Source organism: Crassostrea angulata, chromosome 4, assembly GCF_025612915.1.
Source record: "Crassostrea angulata isolate pt1a10 chromosome 4, ASM2561291v2, whole genome shotgun sequence".
NCBI lineage: Eukaryota > Metazoa > Mollusca > Bivalvia > Ostreida > Ostreidae > Magallana > Magallana angulata.
In genome coordinates, this window is record NC_069114.1 from 16,219,768 (window position 1) to 16,242,073 (window position 22,306).

At 35.6% G+C, this 22,306-nt stretch overlaps 2 protein-coding genes and 1 non-coding gene across 4 annotated transcripts; 1 reads left to right on the forward strand and 2 right to left on the reverse strand.

Annotated features, from left to right (window-relative positions):
* Window positions 1–111: 111 nt before the first annotated feature.
* On the reverse strand, window positions 112–6,295 carry LOC128180376 (homocysteine S-methyltransferase YbgG-like). Of its 2 annotated transcripts, XM_052848437.1 has the most exons (7): window positions 6,158–6,295; window positions 5,637–5,704; window positions 5,342–5,502; window positions 4,591–4,691; window positions 2,409–2,570; window positions 932–1,134; window positions 112–323 (listed from the first exon to the last, which is right to left on the reverse strand). In XM_052848437.1, the coding sequence occupies exons 1-7, from the start codon at window positions 6,224–6,226 to the stop codon at window positions 176–178; spliced, it is 912 nt and encodes a 303-aa protein (XP_052704397.1). In that variant the 5' UTR covers window positions 6,227–6,295; the 3' UTR covers window positions 112–175. The 2 variants fall into 2 exon arrangements, with proteins under 2 accessions (XP_052704397.1, XP_052704398.1); XM_052848438.1 differs by lacking the exons at window positions 5,342–5,502; window positions 5,637–5,704; window positions 6,158–6,295 and adding an exon at window positions 4,798–4,937.
* LOC128180375 (eukaryotic translation initiation factor 2-alpha kinase 3-like) lies at window positions 5,331–18,933 on the forward strand. The gene is made up of 19 exons (XM_052848436.1): window positions 5,331–5,459; window positions 6,290–6,669; window positions 7,089–7,218; window positions 8,525–8,722; window positions 9,094–9,221; window positions 9,634–9,743; window positions 10,017–10,132; window positions 10,298–10,442; window positions 10,776–10,907; window positions 11,395–11,520; window positions 12,007–12,121; window positions 12,330–12,420; window positions 12,679–12,773; window positions 12,922–13,044; window positions 13,690–13,833; window positions 15,526–16,333; window positions 16,993–17,157; window positions 17,482–17,643; window positions 17,893–18,933. The coding sequence occupies exons 2-19, from the start codon at window positions 6,461–6,463 to the stop codon at window positions 18,070–18,072; spliced, it is 3,177 nt and encodes a 1,058-aa protein (XP_052704396.1). The 5' UTR covers window positions 5,331–5,459; window positions 6,290–6,460; the 3' UTR covers window positions 18,073–18,933.
* On the reverse strand, window positions 5,826–5,899 carry Trnat-agu (transfer RNA threonine (anticodon AGU)). Its single transcript has one exon. It is a non-coding gene; the product is annotated as a tRNA-Thr (tRNA).
* Window positions 18,934–22,306: the final 3,373 nt, after the last annotated feature.

Below are 22,306 nucleotides of genomic sequence, written 5' to 3' on the forward strand. Positions count from 1 at the left end.
GCACCATTTTTTTTAAATTAAGCTTGCAAATAAACAACATATAAACAGATAAAAACTAGAATTGACAAAATGTACGCAAGTGTTTTTCTGCTTTCATAAATATTAACTGTGTACGTAAATGTTAATAAAATAGAACACATTGGGCGCTTTCATAATATGCATGCAATTTTACACCCTATCTATTAATTTTCTTAATTTCTTCTCCTAAACTCTTGATATCACGTGGTTTGATTCTGCAACATCCCCCAATCCAAGTGGCTCCTCTCTTGATCCAATCAGAAACGTGATTCTCTAGTGGTGAATCCTCTCCCCTTCCAAACCAACTGTGAATATCAAAAAGAATAGTTTTTGTTAACATCATTATTTTAAAAATGTAATAAAAGCTTAAATAATTAATTGATTAGTTTAATTTCAACTGCTAACCAGGTGATAGAGGTGCTCAATGGTTTTTTTTAAAACGTCACAGAGTGATTGGAACTGTTACATAGGTCACGTGATGATAGGTGGGTTGAATGTTTAAACATGGATGATTGGAACGCATTACATCAGGTCACGTGATAGTCAAAATTCAAAGCGCAAACGTAACGCGGTATTCCATATCAAGTAATAGAATTGCTTAATTTTCAAATATATTTCACAATGTGATTGGAAGTATTTCACCAGGACACGTGATAGATGTTCACAGCGTTATTAAAACGTGCTATAGATTCCAAATATCACAGTGTGATAATTATCGTGTACTACCCCAGGACACCTTATCATCGCTAGCCAAGGGATTTCGATCCACTGTGCTCCTCTACAACCTTTGGATCGTAAACTCTTGGCTAGCGAAGATGAGGTCACCTGAAACTTACGTCAAGTTGATGACGAGACCTATGAATACAGAACTGGTATTACTGTATCAGTTTTACCAACAGTGGGTGTTACTCACCCTACTCCAGATTCCCAGTCCTCGCCACTGTTGGGTTTTACAATAATTGGCTTTGTAAGTTGCAAAGGACGGAGACTGTCGAGGAGTTCCGATACATGACTAGGGTGAGTACAGTTGAGACCAGAAGCAATCACCTGATCTGACGTCATCACTTTCTGTATGGCATCGGAAAATTCCTCACCATGGCATAAATTCCTTCCGTCCTTTTAATTTTAAAATGAATAAATTAACAATAACAAATAGTGCTGAATAACAATTAAAACGTGCAACGTGCACTTAACTATGATGCAGAGAGAGAGAGAGAGAGAGAGAGAGAGAGAGAGAGAGAGAGAGAGAGAGAGAGAGGGGGGGGGGCTTATAAGATCATCAGCATCATAGGGTGGCAATTAATTTATGTACACTACATATATATCATTCATAAACAAGGTGATTATATGTAACTATTAACAAAATTAACTATTATTACACTTTTAAGTATAATGCAAAATAGATAGGTCTTTAACAAAAAACCAAACAAACAAACAAACTATTTATATTAAAAGTACCAGTATGTCAGTTGACAATAAGTACATATAAGTTGGATTTAATATGAGTTCTTATTGGATAATCGGACATGGACTGAAAGTCCGCGGCATTTAAAACGTACTTCAATATTGCGATCGTGTGAACTCTGAAGTAACTTCAAATAAACAGATTACTTGTAACAATGGACTGGCCTTCTTTTGACTTTGCTCACGTCATAAAAACGTTCGTCTTCAACAAAACACTGAAAGTTTATTCCTATTTTTGGCAACTGGCTGCCATTCCTTTTAAAAATACCGGTAATTCTCATCACATATGTAAACTGTCCCATATGGCGGCATATTTCTTGCCCTCTCGAGCTACATGCAAACTATTTTATTTTTTTACTACAGATTGTGTTATCTTGCTAAATAATACGTTAACATGCACCACCAGACTTTGCATTTTAAATACACCAATTTTTATACAGAGGTACCAAAAATATAACACCATAATACCAGCACTTACATCCACAACTAATAATTAGAATTACGCGCCCTTAACCACGTACAGTGTAAATGTTTATCAACATACTATAAATCTTGTTTACTATTTTCAAGTCATAATTCAAAGCAAATCAGGGCAGTGACTATGAATTATTCATGTATATTTTTGTGGTGTTTTTACTTTTGTTGTTGTTTTTGGTTTAGGAACGTCGTGTTTTTGGGATAAGATGTATTTACGTGCATGCAAGCCCGTCTTTGCAAGCCAAGGTTTTCACTCTGCTTCCCCGGGGTAGAGGACAACGAAAACACCTTGGCTTGAATACAAACCTTGCAAAAGAATATGGCTCAGGCCATTATTTACTGCTACAGACCTTGTAAAATCGTGACTTAGACATTAGATGCTACCAACCTTGCAAGAGGATGTTACATGTAGGCCTGATACATGTACAAACTTTGAATGTGCTACAAACCTTGCAAGAGAATGTGACGTAGGCCTTTGCTGCAGGGAACTCTTTTAGAAGCCTAAGTATTGCCTCAGCCTCCTTCAGGGACGGGATGGTCTCCACGGCCAACATGTCCACTCCCGCCTCCACCAAGGCCGCCACCTGGGGTCGGTGCCAGTCCATCAACTCCTGTTTAAACAAACATTTCATATTTTCAAGTACGTCATATAAATTGTGCCTGTTTGGGATTGTAACAGTTAAAATTGATAGCCCCGGAAAAACAATTTGTCCATAGACGGGAACCAGAGGTTGACAATGGTTTTCGAGGGGTGTCAATTTCAACTGTTACCCTATCAAACAGGTTCTATTTATTTCATTATACTAAATATATGTCTTAATCTTAAAGACAACACTTACATTGACGTTAACCCCAAGGCGAATCCTACGAGCATAGTTTACGCGCATGTAACAATTCGTTGTGTTACCCGTTACCAAGTGTGTTGCTAACGCTGAGGGTAATAAAACGGATTGTTATACTTTCATGTTAAATACTGAAATCTGATTGGTTTAGACGCAGTTCATAATATGTTTTGTTATACTTTCATTTTATATACTGAAATCTGATTGGTTAAGACGCAGTTAATAATATTTACTATTACCCTCAGCGTAAGCAACGCACTTGGCAACGGGTAACATTAAAAATTGTTATACTTTCATGTTAAATACTGAAATCTGATTGGTTAAGACGCAGTTAATAATATTTACTATTGCCCTCAGCGTTAGCAACGCACTTCGCAACGGGTAACATTAAAAAATGTTACATGCGCGAAAATTATGCGCGTACGGTTCGCTGTAGAATTCACGTTATTCCTATATAAAAGCAGTAAAATTTTCTTAAAAATTTTAAAAAAGACATTCAGTATAACAAAATAAATAGTGCCTGTTTGGGAGGATAACAGTTGAAATTGACACCCCTCGAAAACCATTGTCAACCTCCGCTTCGCGTCGGTTGACAATGGTTTTCTCGGGGTGTCAATAACAGGCACTATTTATATAATGTTACATGCGCGAAAATTATGCGCGTACGGTTCACTGTAGAATTCACGTTATTCCTATATAAAAGCAGTAAAATTTTCTTAAAAATTTTAATTTAAGACATTCAGTATAACAAAATAAATAGTGCCTGTTTGGGAGGATAACAGTTGAAATTGACACCCCTCGAAAACCATTGTCAACCTCCGCTTCGCGTCGGTTGACAATGGTTTTCTCGGGGTGTCAATTTCAACTGTTACCCTCCCAAACAGGCACTATTTATAAACTATTACCCTCAGCGTTAGCAACGCACTTAGCAACGGGTAACATTAAAAATTGTTACATGCGCGAAAATTATGCGCGTACGGTTCGCTGTAGAATTCACGTTATCCCTATATGAAAGCAGTAAAATTTTCTTTAAAATTAAGACATTCAGTATAACAAAATAAATAGTGCCTGTTTGGGAGGATAACAATTGAAATTGACACCCCTCGAAAACCATTGCCAACCTCCGCTTCGCGTCGGTTGACAATGGTTTTCTCGGGGTGTCAATTTCAACTGTTACCATCCCAAACAGGCACTATTTATATATTGTTGTATGCGCGAAAATCATGCGCGTACGGTTCGCCTTAGAATTCACGTTATTCCTAACTAAAAGCAGTGATGTTTTCTTTAAAATTAAGACATTCAGTATAACAAAATAAATAGTGCCTGTTTGGGAGGATAACAGTTGAAATTGACACCCCTCGAAAACCATTGTCAACCTCCGCTTCGCGTCGGTTGACAGTGGTTTTCTAGGGGTGTCAATTTTAACTGTTACCCTCCCATACAGGCACTATTTATATATTATAAACTGCGTCTAAACCAATCAGATTTCGGTATTCAACTTGAAAGTATAATAAAATGTATTATTTTGAATTCAGGTACCAATGCGGAACAGAGGCCCCTAAACCGTACCAATTACTAACACATGTATTGTACACAAATATAAACGTACAGCTAATTGACCTTTCCACTTTTGTCTTGTCCCTCTACTTTGAAAAATAATACTATAAACCTCAAAATTTGGTACGGTGGGTTGCGCCACTTATTTTTGTACGTGCGACTTTTTAAGTTTGTACAAGAAAACAAAGAATATTTTTTTTTGCATAGCTAATAAACTAAACAATACAAGTACCTCATTGGACATGTTGTCTACGTAACTTCCGGAGTACTCGGATCCATCGTGTAGGAAAACCCCATAGGGACCCACAGACCCCGCCACCAACCTTTCTTTACCTGGGGAAAAAATATTAAAAATAATAATAAGTTGTTCAACGTTCAATCAGGGTTAGTTGGAATATGAAAACCTAGATTTTGGTTACATTTTTAAAAGAAACAGTACCTCCGCGACTTATTAATCTTTTATGTGCATTGCAATATTGGACAAACCTATTTTGACAGATTTTAACACACAGGCAATATACATGACTATGAATTTGGGCATGCATATACATGTTAAAATACATGAACATGTTTGTCTGTCCGCCAGTCTAGTAAATAGCAGTGATCATAATTGGAGATGAAATTTCCTAATTAATTATGTTTACATGTAATTCCCCTGTTTTGGTATTTATAAATTAGTCACATTTTTGGAACACATGTAATTGTATTATTCGTATCACTGTGTTCTCGTCCTAATACATGAATACGGTATTACTGTACTGTACAATTATAACAAGAAATGCAATTACAAGTAACCTCGACCTTCATCAGTAATTTATTCATAGTACGTACCATTATATATCTCAAATGCACTACGTCTTTGTACAAGGCGTAAACACAACAAAAACTAGATGCATGTATGAAGACTCATATATATTCTTGCAAACATTGGATGTGGTATCTAGTTATAGAATTCTTGGAACCCCCCTCCCCCCAAAACTCACCTGTTCCCGGCACCTCCCGACACGCCTCCCTGGCCAGTCTCACCCCCAGTTTGATGAGATTCACGGCTCTCTCCGTGGTCAGCTGTAGGTACTTCCGGAAACCTTCCACTGTAGCCTGGTAAGTGACCGTTACCAAAATGTCCGCGCCGGCTTCCAAGAAACTTTACAAACAATGTTATAGTTATAAACATGCTGCATGAACTTACACATGAATAAGGAATCAAGAAACTGTTGATATACTATGAGTATAGTAATATAAAGGAACGCGTTTTAATTATTACACGGTTTTTACTACCTTTTGTGCAGCTGTTTTATAGCGTTTGGGTTTGTATGTAAAAGTCTTGCCGACCACAGTGGATCTTCCTGTTAAAAAATATTATTCGATGATTTATATCTTGTTAAACTGTTATTTAATGTTCATTTATTGAAAAGATTAGCAAAATTAAAGTTAATTAGAAAAATACATAATTTTTTTTTTTCAAAAAGGCTCCAGGGGGAGTCGAACCCTCGACCTCCTGTTTACTAGACAGGCGCTCTAACCAACTGAGCTATGGAGCCAGTTACATCAAAGAGAAATAAATAAAGGCTATATAGATATTAGTCAAATACAAGGGTCTACTAGACCATCGCGATAGTAATTTAAGCTACAACTATACAGTTGTTGTTATAAATTTACCAACAACGCGATAAATAATGCACATAAATTTTCCATTCGCCAAAGCTTAAAAATAAATGTTTTCCTTTACATCTTCGTTCTTTGTGATGTCTCCCGTGGATCTAACCATGCTAGCCTAACTTGCGCAAATAAATGCTTACATTTACATGGAATCCTAAATCTTGCAATTCTGATCCAGCACCACCGTCAAGTATTCTAAAATCTTGCATTTCTCCTATTTTTTTTTAGTTTCGGTTTTATCAAGGGAGACAATTCAACTGATTTATTTTTAGATAGTGGGAACCCCCTATCATCTGACCGGAAACTTGGAATCGAAAGACACGTAGCTTTTGACATCATATCCGCTGAGGAACGAATTTGTAAACATTCCATGTTGGAAGATTGTGTGTATTACATCAGATAAGAGTGGAAGTTGATGACTCAGATGTGGACTTGGAGTCTTCATGGGTAGAAAAGTTTACCGTAGATGGAAAGCCTTCGCTTGGTTTTTTGTGTCATCTCTTGGAGCGCTGTTTTACTCAATAAAATGTAGCAATGCAACAAGTGATTCCGTCTATAGTTCAAAACAAGACCATGTTCCTGGCGACCAACATCATAGCTTTGTAACCAGTTCCAACAACGGGGCATGCAAACCTAAAATTACCTCTCAAAAGTGAGCATTTTGAAGTATCTATGTATTTATGTTTGGGTGTATTTGAATTAGTAACCAATATGCTTGCAGCTCCAAAGCGGTCTAATTTTAGACATGATTACATCTGATCATCTTTATTGAAGAATCACAAGATTCAGCACATTCTCTAGATAATTCTGGAGGTTTTATTTTCAAGCATGTGTCATAGTTTCCTATGAACATGATGTGTCATAAGCTGATTGAGATAATATAATGTTATAGGTTAAAGATTTTTCTTTCCATTGTGAATGAATCGACCTACAGACATGTTACATGTATTACTGAGGTGTATAAGCTATTCTGAATCTATTAGGTTGACTTGGAGCAAACACAAAAACTTACAAAATAGTTAACTATACGTGTGTGTATACATTATTTCATGATATTCCTTGATTTAACAGATTCCTGGTTCTGGTCAGCACTCTGGATGGCAAGCTGTCTGCATTGGATGCACTGGACCATGGCCGACTTCACTGGTCCGTATCCACTGACCCTCGACCTCTTTTGTCTTCAAGCATCAGCAACTTAGAGGTATGTATTTTTTAAAGACCCTATCATTAGGGCAATGTTTTTTTCTCTTTGAAATGAAACACAATCCTCATTTTGCATTTTTAAATTTTTGTTTTGTCATGAGATTTGATTAAATGCTTTGTGAAATCAGCAAAAGAAAAAAAAATCAAATTCTTAACTTAATCAAGAATGGGTTGCAGCATAAACTTTAAGCACATACTGTAGTACATGCACCAGTTAGAAGCTCTGGGTTTGAGTCTGATCTGTAGCTATCATTGTATCATTGGGTACCTGGCACATGAGGCGAGCTGGCTTTGTGAATGTAAATGCATTTGCACTTTTATTTGGCAGCTCTGCTTGTATGTTTCCAAGGGAGTTAGGGATGCTATAAATTGCACACGTCTCACTAGGGGGTAATATGTAGGAGTCGTGCGAGGCAGTTTACTTACCGTAATCCGGTGAATATAATACGCACTTTTTTCCAAGCATTTTTTACCATGAGAAAGGGGTGCGTATTATACATCCCTATAGGATTTGGACATATTTTTTCCCTAGGTGAAGCACGGGATATTGTACTACAGTATTACCTATGCTGTTCACAGACAAGACCGATACCCCGCTATACATCGTAACATTACATATATTATTATTTAACTCTTAGGAAATCATTGTTATAGCATGTAATTAAAGAAAATATATACTTTAAGTCTGTTAATGAATAAACTGTTTCAAAATGGCCTTTAAAAATTAATTTGAACTTGATCACTTTGATAGGAATTATTTAAGAATTTAATTAGGTCCGTTATCTTCATACCTGTACACCATCCGTTTTTCACTACACTTCACGCTTGTTGAAAGTAGTTGATTTTATTTACTGTAGAATATTAATACTAGGTCTATTTAAAACATTGATTATGAAATAAAGATATTACTGCGATGTATTCGTTACAATAAATCAGTATCTAAGAAAATATTGTCTTTTTCTTATTTCCGGTAGCGTATTCCCGCGATGAAGTTTCAAGCATGCATACAAAGTACAACTGCTTTGTTGATACTCGGGATTACCGTTTGGTCAATTTTTTTGATGCGTATTATACATCCCAACAAGCTTTTTTTCACCACTTTCAGACCCAAAGTTGGGGGTGCGTATTGTACACTACTGCGTATTATATTCACCGGATTACGGTATAAGCAAGCAAGACTATAAACCCCTGCCTAGCTTTGCCTTTATGACATATATTGAATTAAAACAAATCTTGGTTGCATAAATCCTCACCACTGTGACAACATTATACATGTACTACCATAGGCAATATTTTTTGTTTAGATAAACCAGAACGGTGTCAGGAAGAAGCTGATTCCTTCCTTGGACGGAACTCTGTATCAGTACGACGGGGACAGCATTGAGGCCATTCCTATGACTGCGGACGCTCTGCTCAGTTCATCCTTCAAGATCTCCGATAGGACCATGATGGTGGGGGGCAAGGACATCACTTCATTTGGAATTGATCCAAAGACTGGAAAGGTACCGTACTTGAGAAAAAAAATTAAAAAGCAGAAATATTAATTAGCCTAGGGATTGTTTCATTTATTAATTGATAATTAAGTCTCAGCTGGTATTTAAGCCATGAATTGAATTTCCTTTAATCAACCATAGATCAGAAATGAAATTTATACCCCACAAAAATTTCTCCATCTGCAATAACTTCATTAAAAAAACTTTTATGTTTATCCGAACAAAAAATCCTCAGATGAGATAATTTTTATGTAAAATGATTGCATACCGGTATTTGATTTCAAAATAACTGTAAACTTATCTTAATGTTTATGTCCATGACACGTAAATATAGCTACCATATTCAGATTTTAAGATTCGTATTGTTTTTTGTCTGTTAGCTGGGGTATTTCTGCACGGCTGAAGGGTGTAAGATTCTGGAGGGGGAGGACCCTCACCGAGACATGCTGGTGGTCACCAAGAGCATGCAGACGGTCCGATCCGTGGACCCCCGCACAGGACTGGAAAAGTAAGGCTTGTCCTGACCAAATTTAAAAGCCCTTCATGCATTTATCAAAAAAAGAGTACAGTGTAAAATTGAAAAAACAAAAAAATACTATAAAAGTATTTGGCTCTTTATCTATGCTAATATTTGTACTTACCGGTAATTGAAAGATCTATTTCGATTCCACAAAATATGCTAAATATATACCGGGTATTAGATTATGTTGACGATATTATAGATTGTGATATGTAGGGCTTTTATCCACAATATATTGTTATGATATGAATCACTTGATTATCATGTATTTGATAAGATATGTATGTTCAAATATAAAATTATTGAAGATAGTGGATGCACAATAAATTTGACTGCCATATTTGTTTCCAGTTTTGTTACATATAAAAATAACGCAAGGTTTGTGATTTTTTTTTTGTAGATGGAACTTCAGTGTTGGAAATCATCAGATAGAGATGCTGCCGGGAGACAAAAAACCGCATGAAGCCAAACCTCACGAGGATGAAGATGTTTGTAGTCAAACATGTCCAAGTGAGTACCGGGTATACACTGAAATAGCGCAAAGTGATATACATCTTGTATTCTAGATTCAGTGTTATGATGGTCAATATTAGCATGGCTTAAAAGGGAAGCATTCATTTGACAAACAAAATAATATGAAGGAGAAAGTAATCAACATGGAAACATTGATGAGCAAATGAAATAAATACAATAAAAACTGAATTTTGGATGTTTTTAGTACATTTGTTAAAAATAAACCCCTCTTTTGTGTCTACCTTCTTATAATTATCTAGTCTGTTATAGATGAAGAGATGCCTGAAGCTTTGGACACAGAAGACTCTATAAAGATCATTGTTCCTGAAGGAATGGTAGTGGCTCTAAATCCAGACCATCCGGATGTAGTCGATTGGAAACACAAGGTACAGGTTTATACTCTCTCTCTCTCTCTCTCTCTCTCTCTCTCTCTCTCTCTCTCTCTCTCTCTCTCTCTCTCTGGAGATGTACTAAGACATGCAATTAGGAATAATGAAAGTTCCCTCCTTTTTCCTTTAAAAAAAATAAACATCAAGTATTTGCTTTTGTAGTTTGAGAGTCCAGTGGCCAAAGCCTGGATACTTCGGAATGGTGTGCTGAAGACTATCAGTGTCTTTGACAACAAGCACATTCCAGCCCTGCCAGGGGTGGACACAATAAAGGACCCGGCGACCAGCCAGCCCCTCCTCTATGTTGGTAAGGGCTAACTCTGCTCTCAATGATTCAATAGGCAAAAATGATACAACAATTAATTCCTCAATAGCAATTATATTGAAAATTTTAGTTTGTAAATACAAATTAGTTTTAATTTTTACAGCTTTTAAAGAGCTCTAATTTTTATGATTTACGTGTGAAACAATTGTCATAAGACAAAATATTGTAAAATATTACAGTTGTTATTAACATTTTAAAGATTTGTGTCATTTAATTTAATTTAACTTCTTAAAAAAAAACAATTACCAAAAATTTTAAATCAATTTTTAATTCATAATTTGGCAGAAAAATAGTAGATTTGATTTCTGTTTGAAGGTAAACATCTGAACCAGTTTTACGTCCAGGCGTCCATTCCTATGCAGGAAACGGTGGCTAAGGCAGCACAGCATTCCAATGGAAACCATCTCACTGTGCCAAGGGTGAGCTGGCGACCCCTGCTGAACACTGGTAAGTAAACAAAGGAAATATCTCACTGGTACACCTATAACACCAAGTGATTTTATTTGATTTTGATTCATTGATAAGATATTTAAGGTGGTAATTCATACAGATGTGCTTGTACAGTAGATTCCTTTTTTTACACGAGTACCTTATTCTGCGATTTTTCCGTTGAATCGAATCGTGAGAACTTAGAATCATGAACGCTGAACTTTTGCAGTGATACCATATACATGTAGTATACAACTATAAAAAAAATTGTAAGATTTTGGAATTTGCAAAGGAAGCTTCTAGCAATTTTACACAGTTATTAAATTCTTTTTATTACTTTAATTAGGAATCTTCCATATAAATACACTTTATTGATTTTATAGATATGATTTATTGATTTTAATGATTTGTACTGTATACCCCTGGACTGTAATCTGGTGCTTTTACATATCTATTAATTTAATGCTGTATATAAAAAAAGTCATAGACATGTTGAATGTTTCAGCTCCCTCAAGAACACCCATATTCCGTGGAAATCGTAGAGATCCTGGCGGTTTGCCCATGATCACAAATGGAGGAAAACAAGACAAAGAAACTGGGCTCACAGTCTGGAATGAACATTACCCATTTGGTAAGAAACTGGACAATTTGACCTCCTCCTTTTACATTACTTGTACTTCATTATCAAATTTAAATGACAACTGAAATACGTGTATGATAGAATGAAAAAAAAATCAATGGGCATCTCAGTGCTGTAAGTGAGACATTTAGATTACATCCTACAGAAGTTGTTTTTATGACATAAAAAGCAATTTAATAAAAATACTGTCTTGGTTCACGGGTAATATTTTGTGTCATACCTACACATGTGTTGTATACATGTTGTACCAGTATGAGGAAATGTATCCAGTTATACCTTGGTTTGCATGAATCTTGGGATTTCATAAATATGATCATAGTACATGTACCGTATATGATAAATTCTTGGGCGCAAATTCTGAATTTTAAAGTTTTAACACATTCATCTTAATAGCTTAATTGTTAAAAAAAAAATTAACGGAGAATTTACACATGTACCCTGGGTAAGTCTGATTTTAAGAGTCAGAAATTGTTTCAGATAATGGCTATTACTTGTATCCGGATGTGAGTCTTCCCGCCAATATTTGTGATGCACAGAATGAAACAACTGACAGCATGCCTAATGTTATATACATGTCACTCTGGAATTACTGGTAAGTACATTATTTCAATCTTAATGAATTCTTCAGTTAAAAAATCAAATTGGTAGATTTTCATCATAATACAATTACCAAATTATATTTAATATGTTATGTGAAAAAATTAGGAAGAAGTTGATATACAATTTATTATAAGAGCATCAACAAAGTGTTGTTATAAGAAATGACTTTGAATTGACAGTAGAAATTTTTGCTTTTTAAGGAAAGAAGTTTTGGCCATCAGCATCTTGATGTCAGTTTTTATGAATCTGACCATCAGCAAATTACGGAAAATATACAGAAAGAAACACATGGTATGTTCATACACATTCACCCCTTCAATCACGGTATACTTTCTATTTACTGGCTCTGGAGCCATAAAACCTAGATAAACTTACTTATAACATCTTAGTCTCACTTAATTCACTAAAAGATTAAATGGTAGGAAAAAGAGACTGAGATCAAATGTAAGCTCGTCTAAGTTTTATGGCCCATGAGCTTAATGTTAAAAAAATATGAAAACTTTAGAATTCATAATTTGGTTTTACATTTTCGTTTTCTTTTGTTTCTAGTGTAATGAAAAAGAGGCCAGTATTGATAGTCTGAGGTCCTTGTCAAGTGATAAACTGGACGCAATGGACAAAAAGTCTGATCTGTACGACTCAAGGTAAAAAATACAAAGAACATATTGGTTAGAATAGTTTTATTGGCCAAAGTGCTTTTAATATTCAGATAGAGTGCAGATTATCTTCTTTAATGTACATGTATATTTTTGAATGATGAAGTTACATATCAATCTCTGTTGACATCTTCAGGTATAAGACAGACTTTGAACAGCTTCAAGTGTTAGGTAAAGGAGGATTTGGAATCGTGTTTGAGGCCAGAAACAATGTGGATGAATGTTGTTATGCTATCAAGCGGATTACACTACCCATCAAGTATGCTATGATTATAATTTCAAGACTTACTTCAAATGTATTATATGTACAAGAAAAAATTGTAAGGTTTGAAATTTTTTATATTGTAAACCAACTTTTATTTGTGTCCGAGAAATATTCGCAAGATTTGCGGGAGCCTCTTTGTCATGAATATTTCTCCTCGCAAACTAATCTTTGCTGTATGGGTGATATATCGAAATGTGTGTGAATAATAAAGTGTGGTCGCAAAATATAGTCATCGCAAACCAGTTTATCTCCTGTAAAGTGCAAAATAAAGTCATCGCGAATAAAAGTTTTTTTACGATGTGCGTGTTTTCCTCCTTCCATGCAAGTAAGGGCATTAGTGTAGATTCCAAAGTAAAAGCGAGGAATTGATATCCACGTAAAATTGCAAGAAGAACATCTTGCAGATTTTACAATCTCGTTTTTATTTTTCGGACAGATGTAAACAAAATGAAACTTTGATGAAAGTTTGGCGTGTGATTTTACTTTCTCATGAATTGATGCAAAAAGGTTGAATCACAGAATTTTAAAGTACTCGGGTAAAGTAAGGAATCTACAGTACTAGTATTCAAAAAATACATCCAGTGCATGTTAAAATTGTATTCAATACATAATTCAATCTTTTTTCTGCTTGTTTTACAGTGAGAAGTCTAGAGATAAAATGAAGAGAGAAGTCCGTGCATTGGCCAAGCTTGACCACCCTGGCATTGTACGATATTTTCAGGCGTGGGAGGAATCGCCCCCAGCTGGATGGCAGGAGAGCAGGGACCAAGAGATGTTTGACAGGTCGGTGTCTATTGACAATGATAAGCTACATTTTCCTGTTACATATACATGTACAACCATGAAGCATAGCTGACCTATCTGTCTTACATACTTTATACAGGGAAATATTCGAATTCCAATGTTCCAAGCTATTTATTTAGTACACAAGTGAGCCTGGGGGAATTTGAGATGGGGCAAAACCATTTGCAAGAGTAGAAGGGTGAAAATAACACGGGGCGAAAATAACCCTGTATATAGTATTTATTATACCCCCCGCAAACGAAGTTTGGGGGGGTATATAGGAATCACCTTGTCCGTCTGTCCGTCCGTCTGTCCGTCCGTCTGTCCGTCTGTCTGTGCAATCGTGTCCGGTCCATATCTTTCTTATAGAGTAACATTGGAAGTTCTTACTTCACACAAAGATTGCTTATGACCTAAGGATGTGTCATGACCTTGACCCAATGTCATTTGGGCAAGGTCAAGGTCACTGGCAGAAAAAATACAAAATCCGTGTCCGGTCCATATCTTTCTTATGGAGAAACATTGGAAGTTCTTACTTCACACAAAGATTGCTTATGACCTAAGGGTGTGTCATGACCTTGATTCAAGGTCATTTGGGCAAGGTCAAGGTCACTGGCAGAAAAAATACAAAATTCGTGTTCGGTCCATATCTTTGTTATGGAGAATTATTGGAAGTTCTTACTTCACACAGATTGCTTATGACCTAAAGGTGTGTCATGACCTTGACCCAAGGTCATTTGGGCAAGGTCAAGGTCACTGGCAGAAAAAGTGCAAAATTTGTGTCCGGTCCATATCTTTCTTATGGAGAAACATTGCCAGTCCTTTATTCACACAAAGATTGCTTATGACCTAAGGTTGTGCCATGACTTTTATCTAAGGTCATTTGGGCAAGGTCAAGGTCGTTAGGAAAAATAGTGCAAAATTCGTGTCCGGTCATTATCTTTCTTATGGAGAAGCATTGAATGTTCTAACTTCACACAAATATTGCTTAGGACCAAAAGGTGTGTCCTGACCTTGACCCAAGGTCATTTGGGCAAGGTCAAGGTCACTGGCAGAAAAAGTGCAAAATTTGTGTCCGGTCATTATTTTTCTTATGGAGAAGCATTGAATGTTCTTACTTCACACAAATATTGCTTATGACCAACAGTTTTAAAAAAAAATAGAGCAGTTGTTATTTATAGAAAATGGACGGTGAAATAGATTCATCCAATATTTTCTATAATTAGAAAAATACACGCATTATGATTTTTATCTTAGCGGGGGGTATCAATTGTGAGCTTGCTCACAGTACCTCTAGTTTTCATTAAAAAAGTAGTATGTTAATATGTCTTTGTATGAAAAACATGAGATATGACAATTTTGTTTTAATATCTAAATATGAAATTTCAGTCACACTGGACTTATACTACAAAATATGAAAAAAAAAACCAACTTAAAAAAAAAATAACTTGCCCAAAGGACTGACAAGTGCTCTTCAAAAAGCACTTGCCCAGATCTGAAATTTATTGGTTCCAGACCAGCAGGCCACCAGTTATTTTAATCGTTGATTACTTGATGATGTGCAATTTCATTTAATATTACATGTATGTTTTAAAATAATACCATTTTAGTGTAAAGTATCAAAATGGTTTTTTTTTACTACAACTTTGGAAGTTAGGGTTCTCAATTTAATATGAAATCTTATTTTTACAGTGAATGCACAAGCATTCCAACGCCTTGCAATTCCACAACCCAGTTTGTGGTACACGATTCCCCTAAGGTCAACAGTCACATCGACTTGAATATAAACGAGAGTGTGCCACTCAATGCCAATAACCTGTTTGGCGGGGGTATCAGTAACGATGCTCGTTATGTAATTAATTACAACGAACGAGCCGGAGGGAGCGAGGAATTCAGTGTGACCGAAGCCGGCCTCTCGGTTAGTAAGAGTGAGAGTGGAAACCTCATGTTTGGACAGATGATCGAGGAGGATTCCTGTTCGTTGGACGTAGAGTTTCGGCTAGATGACAGCGACGACAGTGGTAGTTTTTCCAACAATATAGTACCTTTTTCAAATTTGACACATTCCTCTGGAGACACTGTGGACAATTCTTTCAGTATTGTGTTTGAAGACTCAGGTTGTGCTGATAAAAGTGAGAAGAGTACTACTAGCAGTGGTGGAGTGGTTTTTCATGACGACAGTAACCATAGTAATAACAAACATGTCATAGACACTCCTAGTTCTAGTCAATTGAACAGTACCAACAGTAGTCGCCCAAAACCATTGTCGGAGCAGAGGTCCCATTCGGCCAGAAAGCTGGACTCGTCTTCCCCGACTCCCGTACAGAAGTCGTATCTTTACATTCAGATGCAGCTGTGTCGCCGGGAGACGCTGAAGGATTGGCTGTGTGCCAGCACCAATGAGCATCGGAGCTCGGAGGAAATCTGGGACATGTTTGGTCAGATTGTCAGCGCAGTGGAGTATGTCCACGATAGCGGACTGATGCATAGAGACCTCAAGGTATGGACACTTGCAAAGTTTGTTTTGATTTCTCAATAAAATTTTCAATTATTCATTCAGCCAGAAAACTATATTTGGTACGTCCAGAATAACTACTGGTATGTACCTGCTTAACAGTATTTTAAAATTATGTAAGTTCAGGCCGTAATTAAATAATGCTTTTCTAATCAGCAATCTGTAAAAATTATTTTAGTAGGTAGAGGAAATGATTTTACTGGGAATGTTTTAGTATTTAAACTTAAAAAGCTGTTTTTAATCTTGGCCATCAAGATTAAGCATATCAAATCCACTGAATAAAAGTTTACTGTTACTAGATGATAAATTATTGTTAATAACTTATTTTTAACATGGAAAATGAATTCTAGTACATTGTGTACTTCAGAAAAATAGGTTGATAAAATCTTGTATACCTAATTGAGGGCTGGTCAGAATACCAGAACTAGAAACACCAAAATTTATATTTAGAGCTTTGTGTGTAGAAACAAAATTCTTATTCTCAGTATTCTCAGCATACTCAAATCATTAAACTTTTCATCAATTTCTTTCTTCACAGCCTTCCAACATTTTCTAATTTAATTATTTTCATCAATATGTTTTGTTCTGCAGCCTTCCAATATTTTCTTATTTATTTTAATTTATCTATATATTTCGTTCCTCAGCCTTCCAATATTTTTTTCTCGTACGACGGAGTGATAAAGATCGGAGACTTTGGGCTGGTCACCGACCTCACTCAGGAGGAGGTGGAGGAGTGCTCCAACGACTTCAACCCATTCCGCAAACACACCGCCCAAGTGGGGACCACTCTGTATATGAGTCCAGAACAAGTATGGCAACAGCTAACGCACACACATGTACCATCATAATGTAGACAAGAGCTAACTTTTGATCTCAGTCTCTTTTTTACATTAGGAATTGTATATTGGGGAAAGGTACCGAGATCAAAAGTGAGCTTGTCTCAGTTTTATGGCCCCCAGACCCATGCATATGCCGACAAATCCAATTAGATTTTTGTTAATGAAAAAATGGAACATATATTCCAAATTGATATTTATCGATAACAAAATGAATGCACATGTATACAGTATATGAATATATATATATACGTGTAAGGAGATTGCACTATTATATAAACATTTCTCTTTTTCTAGATGGCAGGAAAACCCTATGGACAAAAAGTGGACATTTTTTCATTAGGAATGATTCTCTTTGAAATGCTTTACTCCTTTTCCACTCAGATGGAAAGGGTTAGAACATTGATGGAGATCAAGAAAAGGATTTATCCAGAGGACTTTAAAGTTCAATCAGAAAAGGTTAGTCCAAACTTAAATTTAAGCTTTTCTTATTTCTTCATATTTCTAATTAAATGTCCACATAAAATTGCGAGAACCACCACTTAATAAAATCTAACTGTTTATCCAATGTTTGTAAACTAGAAAATTTTGATTACAATTCAGCATTTGCTATTAAGTATAAAAAGATAAAAACATTTTTTAAAATTCAAAATTAAAGAATTCAAATTTATGAAGAATTTTAACAATATTGATGAATTTTTTTTCCAGTATAAATTTGTGGATTGGCTGGTTTCATTTGACCCCACACTGAGGCCATCTGCTACAGAAATTATGAGCAGCAAACTGTTGGAGAAATTTCGCGCTCAACATCCTCCCAAATCCAACAGAGATCGTACCATATCCTCAAGTAGTAGCGGATCTTTGAGTGCATTGCAAACACATGACTGATGCAGCCAGAGCACCCAATGTCTAACAGGCCAAAGCCGACAACACTTCACTCTTCTAGTCACTTTAGCCGAACTGCACAAGCATTCTCTAATGCCATTAATTCATTTGACTTTGTGTGGTTGTGTTTCCCTCTCTGTTGGGCTACAGTGGACAAAGCTTTCAGGGAACGGAACAAAAGAGCATCTGATCATAATGGGATACAGACATTCGTTGTAAATTTTTCATTTCTATTGGATGAGAATGTTGTGTCAGACATGCGTTTTGAATGCATCACATTGCTTGAAATTAATTTCATTCACTTTCATCGTAGTCTGAAAATCATGGATATGTGTTGTTTGAAAGGGAAGATAGTTATGTAATTTGGTCGTAAAGGGATCATGCAGAACAAGCATTAAAAAGCTTCAATCATAGGGCCATTAAAATGCTTTCCTTTAGTTCTAGATTACACTAGCTAAATTGGGGTATTGTACCAGATAATTTTAATAATGATGTTATAAACTATACATGTATTTCTGAAACAGAAATTCACTGAATCTCAAAGTATTCATTTCATGGTTACATTTGTAAATATAATCATTCAAGTAAGGAAATGCATGTTTAACTTATTAGTTATGCTAGTTAACATGTACTTTCATGCATGTTAACATTTCTAGTTACCTATGGGATACCAAAGTGCTTTCAAAGAAAAATCTATTTTTTGCTAATTTTTTTTGTAACGAAGAATGGCACGTCTTAGACATTTGATTGCGAGTGTGTATAAAATGAAAAATTTGTACGAGTGGTTAAAATTTTGTGTGCATACATGTATTTCTTTTATTGAATTTTTTTTTTTGAAGAATTAAAATTGTTGACTTTATCTTATCGGAGTGTGTTTTATTTAAGCACCAATATGGTGTAATTGTTGGTATTCTCTTATACATAGGAAGTGTTTGTTATATTTGCAAGGAATGCAAGCACTGTTAGGCATGCAGTCCTTTCTGTGGATTTGAAGTTAATTCCTTGTTGACAATTACCCACTAGTACTAGTACAATTTTTTAATGAATGGAAAAAAGAAGTTGACATTCCTCATGCTCCCCCATTACTTGACAATGCTAAACATAATGAATCGCTAGGTAACCTGAGATACACAAAAAAATATTACAAAGGGACATAATTCCTAATGAAATCCTCACATCGAAACTTCTTGCAACTAGATGTTTGTGAAACACTTATGACCCCCAATAATTGGTCAATCATACCCAAAACATTACTTGACCTAGATACTCTTATGTGAGGTTTCATTTCAGTATGCACAACTTCTGCTAAGAAAATAAATGGAAACTGCAAATATAATTGCAATTTTTCTACGTCCAAGAAGCACATCTGTCAAAAATTGCTCACATGTATCCAAAACATAACTTGACCTAGATATCCTTATGATAAATCTGTATACCAAATTTCATTTCAGTATGTGTAACCTCTGCCAAGAAAATGAACCGAGACTGCAAATAATTGGAATTTTTCAAAGTCCAAGGAGGATAACTCTGTCAAAAATTACTCCATCGTACCCAAAATCAAACTTGACCCTGATATTCACATGATAAATCTGTATATTAAATTATATTTCAGTGTGTGCAACCTCTGCAAAGAAAATGAGTGGAAATTGTTGGTAGACCGACTGACAGACAGACTGATGGACAGCAATATGCCCTACCTTCTTTTAAGGGCATAAATATTGTCATCTATACTTTTGTCTTTAAATTAACATTTTAAATTCAAAAGGGCCAAAATTCGCAGAAAAAATAAAGGAATCAGAATCTCACATACACATTGCGCCTAAAATACATGTACCTACATAGCATATGTGGTTTAAGAGAAGTTGTGTTAACAAATTGTTTCAGCTCTTTATCCAGACTTCTAAGTTCATATCGACCAACCAGCTCTCTTTAAAGCCAGGAATTAACAATTTGCATTGAATTTTTTTTATCAGTATCTTATTTTGTCTAGAATAAAGAACTGACTCGCTCCTCTATGAAGCTTTAATTCAATCTATTAAAACTATTTGCTGCATTAACCATGTTCTACTGTATATGCAGAAAATGACACATCTAGAAGATATTTATACACTCTGAAATTATAGGGTATAAACAACTCATATTTAGGCAATATATTTCTCAACATATTTTTATTTCACAATAAAATCACAGTACAAACTTAACACAATCAAAAAGAATCTACCCTACTTCATTAAACAAAAAGTGCATTAGTCTCCTCTGTACCAGGAATCGGAGAAATTGTAGTTCATCTGCTGGAAGATTACAATTTTTGTTTTCAAATTTCTTGTGTCTGCTGACACTTTTCAGATATGGTTTTGACACACTTCTGACAGTTTTGCTCTGTATTCCGTATGGCTTCCATCATGTAAGGACTAAACTGGGTTGCCAAGTCAACCTCTAAAATGTGGCATCGAACTACAAAAAAAATAAATTACAAGTACCGGTAAATACGCCTGTGCAATATCCACACAATATAAAATGTTTTAAAAACATACACCCCCCTAAAAATGGCAATTAATATTTGAATAGAAACATGGTATGTTAAAGTCCCAACCCTATCATATGAGACCTATTAATGTCTGTTAATTGTACTAATTTTATTTAGCACCAAATCTTGAAGACAATACCTCTGCTTTTCATCAGAGATTCTTTCAGATTCTCCAGATGACTCTGCATCAGGTCTATCTGCTTCATGGCATTTTGATGGGAATATTCAGATTTTGACCACTCATCAACAGGATCCAAGGAACTGGTAGTACAGAGAAAACTTATACTTATCTACATATACTATGTGTATAAAGTATGAATTTCTTTAAAATATACAATTGTATACCGGTATATATATGCCTCAATTTTTAAGGAGATATCTGCTTTAAAATTCATGTTTATTTGAGCTGTCCCAATTTTACTGCATTGCCTTTTAGGCAGCTCTCTTGCAAAGAGACATGCAAGCCTCATTGCTTGCCTGTAGAACTTTGTACGTTTTAATCTTGGTACAAAGGGTAGGGCAGTTTTTTCTACCGAAATCCAACAGCTTGCAAAAATAACTGTCAATGGAATATGGAAATTCTGCTGCCTTGAAATTTACATTTCAAGTCAACTTGCTTGTAGTGGAGCTTCCAAATTAAATCAATTTCAGTGCCATTTTTGTGTGGACTAGAGAAATATAAGTGATAAGAAGTAGAAAGTAGAGAAGATTTCTGAAAATCTTTTGAAATGCCCTTAATTGGTCTTTTTTGGCATATTGGCCCCGTCTATGAGGACTTGAGGTGATAAAACCACGTATTTCATAATTTAGAATCTTCTTACATAGAAATGCTTCACACCAAAAATGGTAACAATTGGCCTTGTAGTTTTCAAAAGAAGTAAAAATGTAAAATTGTTGCCCGACAACATATGATGATGGACAAAGACCAATATTGCAATAGTGATGAACGAAGACCAATTGCAATAGTGAGTCACTCAGGTGACCTAAAAATATGCAAACAATTTTCAATGATTCTAAATTATCTCCCCTTGAAAGATGATGGTGACCCTTCATTTTTACAAACTTGTATTCCCCTCACCTTGAGACATAGATGTTATTTATGTCTCTGCTTCACCTTAGGATGTGTCAAGTTTTGCTAAAATTGGCCAAGTGGTATTGGAGGAGAAGTCAAGAAAGTTTAAGTTAGTTTACAGAGTGAGACAGACCATCGCCAGACTAAAAGTAATCAGAAATGCTCAGACACTTGAGTATACAGCTCTGGTGAGCTAAAAATTAACTTAATCAACTGATCAACAAGCCATGCAGCATGTCGCTAGTTGCTACATGCATTTTCTATTTTTTCCCAAAGAAAATATTGTCCCTGAAAACATTAGGATGTTTCTAAAACCTCTTTAACAACTCCCCGTTTCAATCATGATGCTGCATCTAGATCTTCAGCTGATGAACATGATGAAGTGACTGTTAGGCCTAGTTTTCCATTTTGACAAAATTTTAGCGATGATTTCAACTTAGCTGGGTTAAAAAAAGCAAATTAGTAACATGATGGTGCGCTTCCTACCTTGAATGTATACCGTTTTTCGAATCAGCCATGAAGAACTTTCTGTCAAAAATCCGGGTCCGGATGAGAGATTATTTTTCGCGCCAAAACGTTGACCTGAGGATGTGCAAAGACGATTCTATTTAAGAGGGGTGTCCATTTCTAACAACTTT

Coding starts and splice junctions, on each gene's coding strand:
- LOC128180376 (XM_052848437.1), bottom strand. CDS start 6,226: ATGCAAGATTTTAGAATACTTGACGGTGGTGCTGGATCAGAATTGCAA. Junction 4,692..5,341: donor TCGGGAGGTGCCGGGAACAG/GTGAGTTTTGGG, acceptor TTTTTTCCCCAG/GTAAAGAAAGGTTGGTGGCG. Junction 324..931: donor GACTGGGAATCTGGAGTAGG/GTGAGTAACACC, acceptor TGATATTCACAG/TTGGTTTGGAAGGGGAGAGG.
- LOC128180375 (XM_052848436.1), top strand. CDS start 6,461: ATGGGTAGAAAAGTTTACCGTAGATGGAAAGCCTTCGCTTGGTTTTTT. Junction 12,774..12,921: donor TCTGATCTGTACGACTCAAG/GTAAAAAATACA, acceptor TGACATCTTCAG/GTATAAGACAGACTTTGAAC. Junction 16,334..16,992: donor TGATGCATAGAGACCTCAAG/GTATGGACACTT, acceptor TTCGTTCCTCAG/CCTTCCAATATTTTTTTCTC.